Below are 15145 nucleotides of genomic sequence, written 5' to 3'. Positions count from 1 at the left end.
GCCCTGGTGTCCATTGAGCACAGTTTACCACCTCCCTTACCCTTGAGATATAGCTTCAGGCTATAAAATGATTATGCTTGAGTTGGCTTCTCAGCACCCTGTGTTCTTAGCCATGTTGGTATCACCCTCCAGGAATAGGGACACTGATACTGGTTTTTCTGGTGTGTAAGTAATAAATTGCATATGAAATTGTAGTCTTGTCTCCGTTCTGTCTCTGGCAGCATGGAGACCTCACAGCTGTGATAGTGGGACTTGTGCTAGCTGTGACACTACTGTGTGGCATCATATCTTTAAAGCATTCAATGCAGTTCTTAACATATGGTAAATTCTCATGTTAACCGTTACTTACAGAGTTGTATTATAAATAACACAAAACTTAGAATTGTTAATTCAAGGATTGATAGCCTACTTTCTCCTATGACTAAGGTTACAAACAGCCAAAGGTAGAATAGGTTGAGTAAATATGATACTTTGGCATTCCTGAAAAGTGTTGGTATTTGTGGTGTTGTTGATAATATAGAAGTATCGGTAGCTTTTTCTAATGCAGATTGGTTTTTTCAATGAAAAATACTGGCCTTCCTCAATTTAACCACATCAGTGGACACTCCAAATAAACTTTGGTGTGGAACACATTAGAAGTGGAACTTAAAAAGCAATAAGGGAGAGTTCCAGTTTAAAATACCAGGATAGTTGTTTATTTTTGCTTTTTTGTTTGTTTAGATAGGAGAAACGTATTCATTTCTTAAGAAGTTTCTATATTTTTGAAGTACTAAAAGGCTTGCAAATGAAATCATGTGATAATTATGGTTGACATAGATCTGAAGGGAGGGGTGGGAACTTTTTCCCCATTCAGAAGTTTAAATAGGGACTTCTTTTTAACTTGGTGTTCAGCACTTGCAGATAATGTTTATTAGTTTGACATTTATTGAAGCCCACCAGACATTGTCTAGATTTGCATCTTTTGTGTTGCTCTAAGACAGTCTTTTTTTATGCCTATTATCTTGGTTATTAATAGCATTGTCTTTCACTTCAGTAATGTTCCAGTTTGATAAATTAACAGTCACCCCGTATATAAAACAGTTCTTGATGTGGCTTAGTTTGTTCTAGTCTTTCTTACTATTTTATCTGACCCTATAGTAGGCCTGGCCATGGCAAACCATAATATGACAGTTCCTTTTCATAAGAGTTTTGTTCATGGGTATGTGTGCTTATGTGTTTCTGTATAAGATAGATATTATGATTATTCCTCCAAGCTGTGATTTTTAGATTATTTTTTGCTTTGTAAATTTCTGTAATAAGGCTAAATTACCAATAAAGGAGGCTGCTAGGTTGACAATTTTTCATTTAAACTACAATCTTTGCATTAAAAGGATATAGAATACTTTAAAATGAAAAGACAATTCACAAATCTTTTCTTCCGTTGGTGAGGGCTTTATGAAATTTTTATATGAAAATCACATACATTGTTAACATACAGTCTCTTACAGCTCTTGATTTTTTTTTCCCTGCTTCACAGATTAATTTTGCATTTCATAGCTTACTATTAACAGCTTCTTATACTTTGAATTTTTAGTGACTTGCTTTCTTCCAGTTTCTCACAGAATGTACCAGTGATAGTATCATAAAATTTAAAGCCCCAGACTATGCATTTCATAGCTTACTATTCACAACTTCTTATACTTTGGATTTTTAGTGATTTGCTTTCTTCCAGTTTTCTCACAGTATGTAATAGTGATAGTATCAGAAAATTTAAAGCCATAGACTGGGACACCTGGGTGGCTCAGTCAGTGACATGACTGACTCTTGATTTTTGGTTCCGGTCATGATCTCGGGGTCCTGGAATGGAGCTTGTGTTGCTCAGTAGGGAGTCTGCCTAAGGACTCTCTTCCTCTGCTCCTCCCTCCCATGTGTGCTCACACTCTTTCTCTCTAATAAATAAATCTTTAAAAGGGGGGGGGGGACTTTGTCTATTTCTAGGATGTAAAAAAGGGTTTTTTAGCCAAAACTTTTAAGATTGTTTTTATGATGACACACAAACCTCACAGATGTTTTCTTCAGAGTAGGAGTGTGTGTATTGACTCAGACTTCCCTCAGTTTGGGTCACTGCACTTTTATCATTGTCAACATACAAGGACTTCTGGCCTCCCAGTGAAGGCCAAACATCCTATCAGCATCAACATATTGGTATTACCTATTCTTCAGACTACAAAACCTACCAGATGTGGGGGGAGGGGATTAGTAGAGCCAGACTTTGTACTCATTGTATCAAGTGTCCTTATTCAGGGTTTGCTAATTTACTTACAGCTAGTAATAGCAAAGATGTTCCTAGAATTTCCCACAGTTGAATATAAAATTCCAGTGTTTTGGTGGCTTGATGACATCTCCCATTACTGAGCGGCCTGCTTTCACCACTTGACAAAAGTACTTGAACTGTTGTTGCCAAAGTGGGGAGATCCTTAAACTTAGAAGGCAACCAATGGACAATTATTTACTAACCCGCAACTTAAGATACTCAATTTGTTTTAATCCCTACTAGAAACAAATACAGGCGTGTATAATGTGTTCTGTATTTCTCTTTGTTGATTTTTCTGCCAGTTCTATTCATTATTGAAAATACAGAAAAATTTTCAACTCTTGGTGAATTGCCTTTTTCTCCCTTGTTCTGTGTTTTTCCTTTTTTTTTTTTTTAATTTTAATGCTCTTTTAGGTGTGTTTGTTTTATCTTTTTGTTAGATTGACCCTTTATGGTTGCAGAATACTTCTTATCTCTAGTAAGATTGGTTTATTTTGTCTGATAATTAGCATAGACCTTCCATAGTTCTCTTAACTGCTGTGTTTGCATGATATGATGCCTTCTTTATTCTTTTACTTTCATTCTGTTTGTATCTTTGGATGTAAAGTGTGTCTATTAGAGACAGCATTTTAGTTAAATAGGTTTTGGGTTTTTTTTTAATCTAGTCTGACATTCTCTGTCTTTTGGATTATTTAATCCATTCACATTTAATGTTACTGATATAGTGGGATTTATATCAGCTATTTATACTTTGATTTCTAGGTCTTGTGTCTTTTTCCTCCCTTAGTATTTTCTTTTGCGTTAAGTGAATATTTTCTAGTGTACATTTTAATATTCAAAATGTTTTTTTCCCACTGTATATTTTGTGGAAGCACAAATTACCTTTTTTTGTAGACCACCTGAAAATCTTCCTTCTTATATTTTTCTGTATTTTGTATACGTTATATATTTTTTTATTTTATTTTTTTCAGTGTTCTAAGATTCATTGTTTATGCACCACACCCAGTGCTCCATGCAATATGTGCCCTCCTTAATACCCACCACCAGGCTAACCCATCCTTCACCTTCCAAAACTCTTCATTTTGTTTCTGAGTCCATAGTCCCTCATGCTTTGTCTCCTCCTCCGATTTACCCCAATTCACTTTTTCTTTCCTTCTCCTAATGTCATATGTGTTACTCCTTATGCTCCACAAGTAAGTGAAACCATATGATAATTGACTTTCTCTGCTTGACTTATTTCACTCAGTTTAATCTCCTCCAGTCCCAACTGTGTTGATAAAAAAGTTGGGTATTCATCCTTTCTGATGGAGGCGTAATATTCCATCTTATATATGAACCATATCTTCTTGATACACTCGTCTCTTGAAGGGCATCTTGACTCTTTCTATAGTTTGACGATTGTGGCCATTGCTGCTATGAACATTGGGGTACTATGGCCCTTCTTTTCACTATATCTGTATCTTTGGGATAAATATCTAAGTAGTGCAATTGCAGGGTCATAGGGTAGCTCTAAATCATTTTTATCTATACCTTTAAAGGTATTAAGCATTTAAAATCTAGCTTATTATGCTTGTGATTTTTTTTTTAAGATTTTTATTTATTTATGAGAGAGAGCATGAGAGGAGAAAGGTCAGCAGGAGAAGCAGACTCCCCGTTGAGCAGTGAGCCTGATGTGGGACTTGATCCCAGTACTCCAGGATTATGACCATAGCCAAAGGCAGTTGCTTAACCAACTGAACCACCCAGTTGCCCTATGCTTGTGGTTTTAAATCCAACTAAAAGACTGTTACTAGTATGGAGGTAGAGAGGTGAAGAATATGGGGCCCAGTGAGGTTGATCTCTTGTTTTTGAATTCTGCCAATCCTAGAGTATGTGTATACCTGTGTGGAAGACCTAATCCTGGAGAGACAGGTTGATAAGTAGGAGTAAAGGGAGGGGAGTAGGATTTTATTTATTTTTATTTTTTATTTTTTAATTTTTTTTTATTAGAGAGCCTGAGCAGGGAGCCTTATGTGGGACTCAGTCCCGGGACCCTGATATCATGACCTGAGCCAGAGGCAGACACCTAACCCACTGAGCCACCCACATGCCCTAGGAATAGGATTTTAAATGTGGAGATTCTGTATGAAGGTCAGCTCTGTTGCAGGAGATGCATGTTACATTTATATTGGTGGGCTTCATAGATTTGATGATGGGAGAACAGCAGATGATGCTATTTTTTCTCTGAAATATAAGCAGCTGATGGGACGCCTGGGTGGCTCAGTTGGTTAAGCAGCTGACTTCGGCTCAGGTCATGATCCCAGTGTCCTGGGATCAAGTCCCACATCGGGCTCTTTGCTCGGCAGGGAGCCTGCTTCTCTCTCTGCCTCTGCCTGCCATTCTGTCTGCCTGTGCTCGCTCGCTCTCCCTCTCTCACAAATAAAATCTTAAAAAAAAAAAATTAAATATAAGCAGCTGAATTAGGGCAGGGAAACGTGTTGTGTGGGTTGGAGTAGCTGGGGACCTGAGAGGAGAGGTCTTAGAGAATAGGGAAATTCAATAAAATGAAGTAGAATTGTTGAGCGGTGTTAAGTTTGATGTTTGTTTGTGTTCCTGAAATAAAACCAGTCTGCTGACTTGTGTGACTTTTATTTTTCCCCTAGAAAACTTCAGTTGCTCCTGTGCAGAGAAGGAGATTCTTAAAATCAGCCATACTTGGGGTTTGTCAGGTGAGTGCCATGGCTGTCACAGGTGAAGGGTGATGATGGAGTGGGGTGGAGATTTTGTCCAATAATTCATTTTTTCAAGAGAAATTAAGATGATAGATAGCTCATGTAAATCTTGTCTCTGGTAATCTCCATTACATTATATTCTCAGAAGGCTTAATACTGGGTATCCAAAAGTAGAGACTCTGTAGTCCGAACAACTTTTGACTCCCTCCATCTAAATAGGTAGTTCAAGGATGATTTTCCAGGCTTCAGTTTTCTTCTGTGCCAGCAGAGAAGAGAGAGGAAAAAAGTAACCCCAAGTTACTCAAAAAGGTCATTTGTCTTCCTACCCATAGGCTCTATATTGGTCCTCCAGGGTTGCCCTAATGTAACAGACTGGGTGGCTTAAACAACAAATTTGTTTCTCACAGTTTTAGTCTGGAAGTCCAAGATCAAGGAAGTCCTGATCAAGATCAGGTGGTTTCTCCTGAGTCCTCTCAGCTTGTAGTCAGCCGCCTCTGTGTGATCTCACATGGTCTTTCCTCTGTGTGTGTCTGCCTGATGTCTCTGTTAAAAGGACATTAGTCCTATTGGATTAGGGGCCTAGCCTTATCACCTCACTTAAATGTAATGACCTGCCTGAAGGGCCTGTCTCCAAATATAGTCACATTGAGGGTTAGGGTTTTAGCATAATGAATTTGCGGTGGAAGGACACAATTCACTTCATAACTGGCCTCCCACTGCAAGTAGGAATAAGAACTAAGGGGAATGTATTAGGCATCATTAACTCCAGTGTAAGTGCCACTTTGCATTAATGCATCTTCTTGATCAGTTGTATTACTATTTCTGTTTTAAGTAAACTGCCCCTGATTCCAACTCATGACCCTTAAATCAAGAGTCTAATGCTATGCTGACTGAAGCAGCCAGGTGCCCCCAGTCAGTTGTATTAAGGCAGCTTTCTTGGTAGAAGGCATGTGAGGAATATGCAGATCTGATTTTTCTTCTTTAAGTTTATTAGCCAGCATAATAATAATTACATCCTAACTTTCAGATGTAGAGTCAGTTATTCCTCAGTTGCGATACCTTCCTTAATGCCCATCACATAGTTAACCCTGTTCCCCCACCCTCCTCCTCTCCAAACCCTCAGTTTGCTTCCTAGAGTTAAGAGCTTCTCATGATTTATCTCCCTCTGATTTCTTCTCATTGAGTTTTTCTGGGATCTGTTTTTAATCCAGAAGCATATATGCCTTCTTCGGTTTCGTTTTTCTTCTTAAGGAGAACACTACGATGCATAAATTAATAGATCTCAAAGATCTGTAGATTGTTTTGGGTTTTCTACATAACCTCTACATCGTAGTTTCTATGTTTTCCTTCCTGATTCTTAAAATTTTCGAGGATCTCCAGTACAGTGATGAATAGAAAGGGAAATAGTGATGTGTTGGTTTTGTTGTCAGTCTGAATTTTGAAAGCTACCATGTATCAAATTTAAGGGAATTTCTGTTGTTGGTTTGATAGTTTTCTTCAAATGAATGAATGTTGAATTTTATCAAGTTCTTGCATGTGTTGAAATGAACTTGGAATTTTAAAAATTATTGTCATTATTACTTTAATTTTCAAATGACATTTGTATTTCCGAAATAATCCCAATTTGATCATGATAGGTTATTGTTTTCATATGTCACTCTTTTTGGTTTGCTAACATTTTATTTAGGATTTTCGCATTTGTGTTTCTGCGAGAGATTGGCTTCTTAATTTTCCTTTTCATCTTTTGGATGATAGCGTCAGTGAAGGAGCTCTGAAGTGCTCTCCTTTATCCTTTGTTATTTTGGATTATTTCTTTCATAAGTGATTGTTAGAATACTCCAGCAAAGCCATATGGGTCTGGCATTTTCTTTGTGAAAAGATACTTAATTTTGTGATATTTTTCATGGCTAGGTGTATTTTTTTGAAGAATTTCTCTATTCCATCTAAATTTGAAATATATTGGAATAGAATTTTTCAGAATAATAATGTTATTTTAAATCTATAGGGTCTAATGGTAGTCTCTATTCCCAATATTGTACTGTTTAAATAGAGATTGATTGATTGTAAAGATAGAGTAAGTGGGTGCATGCAAGCTGGGCTAGAGGCAGAGAAAGAGAATCCACAAGCAGACTCTTCAGCTGAGCAGGGAGCCAGATGTGGGGCTTACAACCCTGAGATCATGACCTGAACTGGAAACAAGAGTTGGCCACTTAACCAACTGAGGTGCCGACCCCACTCCAACCCCCCACCGCTGCCAGTATTGCACTTTAAAAATGTCATGATCAGTATTGTCAGAGGCTTAACTGATTTTTATTCTTTTTTTTTCTTTTTTTCTTTTTTTTTTTTGTAAAGATTTTATTTATTTATCCGACAGAGAGAGGGATCACAAGTAGGCAGAGAGGCAGGCAGAGAGAGAGAGGAGGAAGCAGGCTCCCTGCTGAGCAGAGAGCCCGATGCGGGACTCGATCCCAGGACCCCGAGATCATGACCTGAGCCGAAGGCAGCGGCTTAACCCACTGAGCCACCCAGGCGCCCCTGATTTTTATTCTTTTTAAAGAATTACCTGTGACTTGCTGAATCTCCGCATTTCCATATGCATTCATTATTTTGTTTATTTCAATCATCATTTCTTTCCCTGAATTAACTTATTACTCTGCTTGTGATAAATGTGGGAATTATTTCCCAGTCATTTCATTTTATTTTAATTAATTTTTTAAAGATCTGAAGTAATTTCTGCAGCCATCGTGGGGCTCAGACTCAAAACTGTGAGATCGAGTCACAAGACCTGCTAACTGAGCCAATCAAGCCCCCCTTCCAGTCTTCTTTTTAAAGTACATTTATTTATGCTATGAATTATCCTGAGGTGTTACATGAACACGAATGTAAGAGCAAGTTATGGCCTGAATTGTGTGTCCCTCTTTGCTTTTCATAGGTTGAAGCCTTAACCCCTGTTGTAACTATTTGAGGAGAAGGCCTTTAGGGAGGTAATTAAGGTTAAATGACATTACAAGGGTGGGGCTCTGACTCCGTAGGACTGGTATCCTAAGTAGAGGTGGAGACACCAGAGCACTTTTTCTATGTAAGTATAAAGTACATTCCTTATTTCTTAGTTATTTGGCAATTTCCTCGTTACTTCCCCCCCTATAATTTCTAGATTGATTCTACTGTAAATTAATCTGAATTATTATAATTCTTTGAAAATTGAGGTTTATCGCTCAGTTGGATGGTCATATTGGTAAAAGTTCGATGTGCGCTTGGAAGGAATGTCTGCATTGGGTAATCTATTAATGGCCTGCATTTGGGATGTACTATTAGTATGTTAAGTTTATTTAATTAGTATGTTAAGTTTGTTCATTTGTCTTCATTTATTATGGTTATAGATTTGACTTTTTAAATTTATCAATGTACTGTTGGTAAGTGTAAAATTCTTTTTAACCATTTTGAAAGGCAATTTGTTTGTGTTTGCTTCAGTGAGCGTGGGTTACTTAGAATAAAGAACCTATTAAAGGGGCGCCTGGGTGGCTCAGTGGATTAAAGCCGCTGCCTTCGGCTCAGGTCAGGATCTCAGTGTCCTGGGATCGAGCCCCGCATCGGGCCCTCTGCTCAGCAGGGAGCCTGCTTCCCCCTCTGTCTCTGCCTGCCTCTCTGCCTACTTGTGATCTCTCTCTCTGTCAAATAAAATAAATAAAATCTTTTTTAAAAAAAAAAAAAGAACCTATTAAAATAAATAATAGCAGAAAGTAATTGCCACATCAGTGTAACAAACAAAATACTTAACTGTATAATGTAGAATGAATTCCTGTAAAAACACCCCAGAAATCTTCTTGAGCTTTGACATAATTTTTTATTGTATCCTCCTTTGCTCTTTTCTTTGTTTCTCTTCTCCAAGTTAAATATGAATTTTGGTCTAAGGTGTCTGGAATTATGATAGACATAGCATTGGTGTTAAGGTTACATAGCCACAATCCTAATAAAAGATCTTTATTTCCTACAGATTCCTGACATTCAAAGCAACTGCTAACACACTGCTGCTACATCAAATCAGCAATGAATTGGAATGCAAAACCAGAGAATGTCACCTCACCACCACAGTATCCTAAAAAGCAGTCATGTTTTTTGGAGCAGGCATTAATAAATACACTTAACACAACATCTCAAAGTTCTTTAAACTACCCTGGAAGTAACCAAGAAGCATGTATTCTTGGTATTTCAAATCCAGTTTCACAGCCACTGTTAAATATCAGGAATTACACAACTCCTCAGCAAATCCCTTTTCCTGATATGCATAATGGGACACTTGTGGCCTCACAAACTTCAGTAGAACGAATCACATATGCAAATGTTAATGGATCCAAACAGCTAAATCACAATTTGCAAACGTCTTCAGGAGTTACCCAAAATGTATGGTTGAACTCACCAATGAGAAATCCTATGCTTTCTCATGCAGGTGCAACTATGTCCCATCAGACTGGTTTTGGAACTAATACACCTAGTATACATGCACTACAGAATCAGTTTGTAACATCAGACTCCTATTCTGTGCAACTACAAATGATCCCTTCTAATTCTGCAAGAGTTCCTGTAACTTATCAGGGAGCCCCAGGACTTAACCCATCTTTATCAGAACGACAGGTTGATTGGACACCACAGTATACATCCAGTGGACTGACTTATCCAGATTACAGACCACTTTCAAAGCAATACAGTTACTCATCACGAAGCTTTTTGCCAGATCCTACTCCTCAAAAACAAACCTCTGTGCCATCAGCATCATTGCATATTAAAAATGTTCACCCTCCAGATTCTCCACAGACTTTACAGTCAAAGCAGACTGCAGCCATACAGTCCTATCAATATGCAGTTACTCAAACTGACAAAAGACCTCCACCTCCTCCTTACGATTGTAGATATGCAGGCCAGCCTTTGCAGAGTACTCAGCATGTTATTAAACAGGCTTCTGTGGACATTCCTCAGAGTCAAGAACTGCACTTACCTGAGATGAGGAAAGACTACTCTAGAAGCTTTCAACAGCATTGGCAAAACCTTAATGAAAATGTCAGCACAGTTGGAAATTCCTGTAACTTGAAAGTAAATACCAATGTCACTCAGCCTTTTAATGAACCTGTTAGATCTTCTGTGGATGGTGTTCAAGCCCTTGCTCAAAATAATCAAGAGAGAAGAAGAAACTGTGATCTAACTTCAAATCAAGTACTGGACACAAGTGCCACAAAAGAAAAGTTAGTGAGGGATATTAAAACATTAGTAGAAATAAAAAAGAAGTTCTCGGAACTTGCAAGGAAAATTAAAATTAATAAAAATCTTCTGATGGCAGCAGGTTGTATTAAAACAACTGATACCTCTTATAATGAATTAGCTCCAAATTCTGAATTATCTCTGAAACAAACTGCCCAAATCCAGTCTGGACCACAAGTGACCCTAGGGACTAAAGAGGATAAACCACGAACCATAACAGAATCTACAAAAGAAACAAATAGAACACACAATAGAATGAATTCCAACATTCAGGACCCAAACTGGGGAAATTGTAACCAAGTGAATTCTGTTTTACTAAATTCTGTCTGTTCAGAAAAGTTGCCTATGCCAGACAAGTTACATGATTTAAAAGTTAGGACTTCTTTAAAGGCATCAACTGTTGAGATTACCCAGGCAACATTAAATAACACTCAGATTTCATCAGGAAATGTCAATGTTGAACTAAATGTGCCAACAAATTCTGAAACTACTAGTGTCCCTCAGTCTACATCCTTTGAGGAATATGTTTCAAAAAACCCAAATAAAAATACGCTAATTCTCAGTCTGCTTACATGTAGAGATCAACCTCAGGAGAAATTATTTAAAAATGCAAGTGAAACTATTCAGGGTTCTAAACCACATGGTTTTAAAATTAACCCAAATACTCAAATCACTGGTAACCAACCATCTTCGAAAACTATGGAAACTCCAAGTACTTGTAATATAAATGCCAGGGTTTTAAACAACTCCTTTTTCCTCGAGCATAAATCCTCAAGTGGAATGCCTTCTGACAGTGACAAACGCTTTTCTATGGAATTGCTAGCAACCTGTCTTTCTCTGTGGAAAAAGCCTTCAGAATCTACAGAGGGAAAACAGTATAATGACTCAAAAAACAGAACAGCAGTTGGGGTTTCAAAGCCTGTGGAAACCTGTGATAAGAGTCCATTTTCAGTTATAGGAAATTCTCATCAGAAGGTAAACACCTCACAAGAAACAACTTTGTCAACAGGAGTACAGAATTATGAGTCTTCCAGTGCAGCTGTTACAAAGGGAACAGAACTTCAGGTTGCTGTGGTGTCTCCCTTAATTCTTTCAGATGTCAAAACATTGTCTGCCAAAGGAGTAACACCTGAAGCTGTACCCGAAACACTGTATCCAGTTATTAAGGAAGGCAGTGTTTGTAGCTTACAAAATCAGCTGGCAGAAAATACAAGTGTTACTGCTGCTTTGAAAGCTAATCTTAATGAACCAGTTGCTGGTACCTCAACAGACACAAAGATGTTCTCACCAATTCAGAAGGAAGAGCAAAGTGAGTCAACTAATTCAGAAGACACACCTAAAAGCAATCAAGAGAAGCGTATCAAGTTAGAACCAGATACCCACTGTTCTGTGAGTGAACAGCAAGCCTCATACAAGTCAAGGAACACTGATACTGTTAGTGGTGATATGTTACATATTGACAATATTTGTTCTCTTGTTGAAGGTGATACATCTTACAATTCCCAAATAGCAAAGATATTTAACATGCCTCCTTTGAAAAGGGTTGAGCCACAGAAACCTCTACCTACTCAAGTGATTACCAAAGAACAACAAAAAGAACAAATAGATAGCCTCAATGAAAATAAAGACTTTCGTTTTCAAAATGATAATTTTTCACAGTGCACAGATGTTTCATGTAAAATAACTGATGAGGCAGAATCTCTGCAACCTCCAGAGTCATCTTCAGAGTATGTTAAAGTGGATAGTGGAATTCTAGAGGAGAATAACATGGACCATATCACTAAAAAAGAAAGCACAGCTAATGATATGTGTTCATTGTCAGCTATTCAGCAGGATAGTTGTCCTCAGGAAGTTGACATGTCTGGCAGTTACACTGCTCAAGATCCTCCGGAAAGTGAGATTCTCAGTGATAAAGCATCTGTCTTATACCTACATGATCAGCTGTCAGAACTCTTAAAAGAATTTCCCTATGGTATTGAAGCTGTGAACACACATGAAGGTTCTGTGACCCAGCAAATAACAAACCAAATCTTGAAAGATCAAACTTGTGATAAAACTGGTTGCGACTCTAAGGACTCAGCAGACCAAATACAAATTACAATATTAAACTCAGAGCAAATGAGAGAATTATTTCCTGAACATGATGATCAACTCTGTGAGGTAGACAAGTTGATGGAACATCAGAAAGAACAACCTATTAAAAAAGGGAGCAGCCAGTGTGAGCCACAAGCAGATACAGATGGAAAGACCGAGGATACCTTAGATTCAGAGAAAGATGATGTCGGTTGCTGTGCATTGGGGTGGCTGTCTATGGTTTATGAAGGAGTACCCCAGTGTCGGTGTAGTTCCAACAACAATTCAATTTCAAAAGAAGAAGGGGAAAATCAGTGTTCTCCTTCAAAGATTAACAGTTGTGAACAAGAAGAAAGAACTTCTGATAGAAATGTACCTGTTGGGTGTAATAGTTCTCTAAATAACAGTCCAAAAATTCCTTCGACTTCTCCAGATACAAAAAAACATTTTTCTGAAATAGAGCATGGCAAAAATAGAAATGATATGCCCAAAACAAAACATAAGTCAGTGAAGACACAAGAAGAAGCATCAGGTCAGTTTTTATCTAAAGGTGATAAAAAACTAGATTCCATGCAAAGTCACAAAAGAAAAAGAAAATTGCAGTTTCATGAGGTAACTTTTAATACCAGTAATAAAATGACAAAATTTTCTCAAGAGAGCCTGCAACAGAAGCTCATGGCACAAAACTTACGTCCACTAAAACCAAAGGCAGGGTTTTTGACAAGTAAAAATAAAGATCTACGTATGAAGAGTGGTTCTTTGGTACAGTCACTATCCCCAGAGAAAATAAAATTGAAAGGTGGCTTAAGACAAAAAGTTTTGGAAAAAAGGAAGTTAGATGATGGGAGCATACTTGATTCAAAGATAAAGAAGAAGAAGAAATATGAACGGGAGCAGAATAAAAGTATGGGAGATAGTACCTTTAAATTATGTAATTTTTTGTCAATTACAAATGAAAGAGCTAGGGTTAAAGAAAAGGCAGTATCACATGTTAAGTCCTCAGTTTCTAAGGATAGTTCATCTAAAATTAGTAGAGTTCTAACATCAAAGGAGTATTTGCAAAGGCAGAAGCACAAAGAAGCAATGGGTAGCAATGCATCAAAGAAAAGCTATGTGAGAAATGTACCATGTGATTCTCAATACATGAAGTCCAGTAAACTTCCCATGCAGGTTGGGAGTTGTGGGAAATCAAATGAGAGACCTAACAGCAGTGTACAGGCTTCTAAAGAATCCTTAAATATTCATTCAAGCCATGGTAAAAGCCTCAAGATTCACCATTCTGAGGAATCTAAAACATACGTTTCAAGAAGCGTTAAGGGTATAGTTGGTGGAAAGCAACCTGATAAAATGTGGATTGATAAAACCAAGTTAGACAAAACTTCAGGCAACATAAACAGTGAAGTGGAATTCAGTCAAATGTCTCCCCAGTCGAAGGATCAAAGGAAACTGTATCTGAACAGAGTTGCATTTAAATGTACTGAGCGTGAGAGCATTTGTCTCACAAAATTAGAGAGTTCACCCAGGAAGCTTCATAAAGAGAAGAGACTGGAAAATAAACCTCAGAGCCTCTTACCTGTTAAAGATGCCACAGAAAAACGAAGCATGCTGGAATTTAAATTATGTCCAGATGGACTGATGAAGAATACAAATTCTGTTCATGACTGGAAGGATCTGCAGCCTTGTCCTAGGAAGGAGCAAGCACCTGTGCAAGGTCTAGTATGATTTTCTTCATCGTGTCTGGAACATTGTCAGGCATTATAGGTGAAAAAGTAGGTTAGCACTACTTAAGCCACGTGGGTAGCTCGCAAAGACTTAAATGAATTTGCTGTTGCTTGGTATTTGTTTTTGTAAATCAATGGATCATTTGGGCAGTATTTATCTCCCCCTTACTGTAAATTGTCCTCAATTTGTACTTCAGAGGTATATAAAATTGGAAGTTTGCCAAATACAAAGATTTCCTTTTGCACCAAGAAGCCTATATTACGAAAAATGGTTTTGCGCTAAGTTAGAAAAATGTTACATACTATTTCAAGTATTTTGTTGATTGTCATTTGGGCTTGGAATTTCAAAGCCCTGTGAACTTGAAGATTTTGTCTGTCTAAATATGAGGAGATAATTGTTACATATTAGTGAAAACTTCTCATACATAGGGAAATGGCACAACTTACTATCGACTTTAAAGTAGTTGGTGACTGTGTTACCACAAAAAAGTGCAACTATGTAGTCTTCTCTTAAAATCTTGAAAGGGGAGGACTGTGGAAGTAGTAATTGTCCAGTATTAAGTTACCAAAGCCAGAACGTTAAGCATGACTGTCAGTTAGCTGCTGAGTAATAGAACTTTCAGTGTAGTGTCAGGAAGGAAAAAACAGGGGATTAATTTTTTATGATATTAAGGAAACATTTAGGGGTTGTGGATATTACATATAAAACATTGTGTTTAGAAATTCAGATTGGAGAACTAAATGATTTGAATGACAATCTTAATTTCTCCCGTGATGTTTAGATGGTATCTGTTGGGGCACATAAAATTACGATATAAATACAAGGTATCTTTTCTTGAAAGGAGATAGGGATGTATGATAAAAATCAGTATAAAATTCAGTTTGTAAAGTATTGGTGATTTCACTTGGCTATGTAAGTAGATCTTTGGGAACTGAGGCACGTGTAACAAGAACATTAAAAGTGGGTGGGGGCAATGGGAGTGACTTTTCTGTCTCATGAACCCTTAAGTACCTTGAGATTGGTTGATGTTCAGCCTAAGAGGGAGAAATACAATTCCATAATGAAGATAAACTTTTGAAGCAATTTCTTTTCC

The 15145-nt window shown here is 37.5% G+C and overlaps 1 protein-coding gene across 6 annotated transcripts in view; it reads left to right on the top strand.

Moving 5' to 3' along the window:
• RESF1 (retroelement silencing factor 1) overlaps positions 1-15145 on the top strand; it is a 33424-nt gene that overhangs the window by 14318 nt on the left and 3961 nt on the right. For 3 of the 6 annotated variants that reach the window (XM_045073382.1, XM_004771794.3, XM_013045489.2), the window contains 2 exons: positions 4936-5001; positions 8999-14041. In XM_045073382.1, coding sequence (XP_044929317.1) covers positions 9052-14041 — 4990 coding nt within the window. In that variant the 5' untranslated portion in view covers positions 4936-5001; positions 8999-9051. Of the gene's footprint in view, positions 1-4935; positions 5002-7936; positions 8084-8998; positions 14283-15145 lie in introns of those variants that run through there. The other 3 variants (XM_004771795.3, XM_045073383.1, XM_045073384.1) reach the window with 2 other exon arrangements.

Source organism: Mustela putorius, unplaced genomic scaffold (genome assembly GCF_011764305.1).
Source record: "Mustela putorius furo isolate JIRA1106 unplaced genomic scaffold, ASM1176430v1.1 tig00537227_pilon_pilon_pilon, whole genome shotgun sequence".
NCBI lineage: Eukaryota > Metazoa > Chordata > Mammalia > Carnivora > Mustelidae > Mustela > Mustela putorius.
The sequence above is the reverse complement of the archived record's forward strand: the minus strand, read 5'-3'. Positions and strand labels throughout refer to the sequence as shown.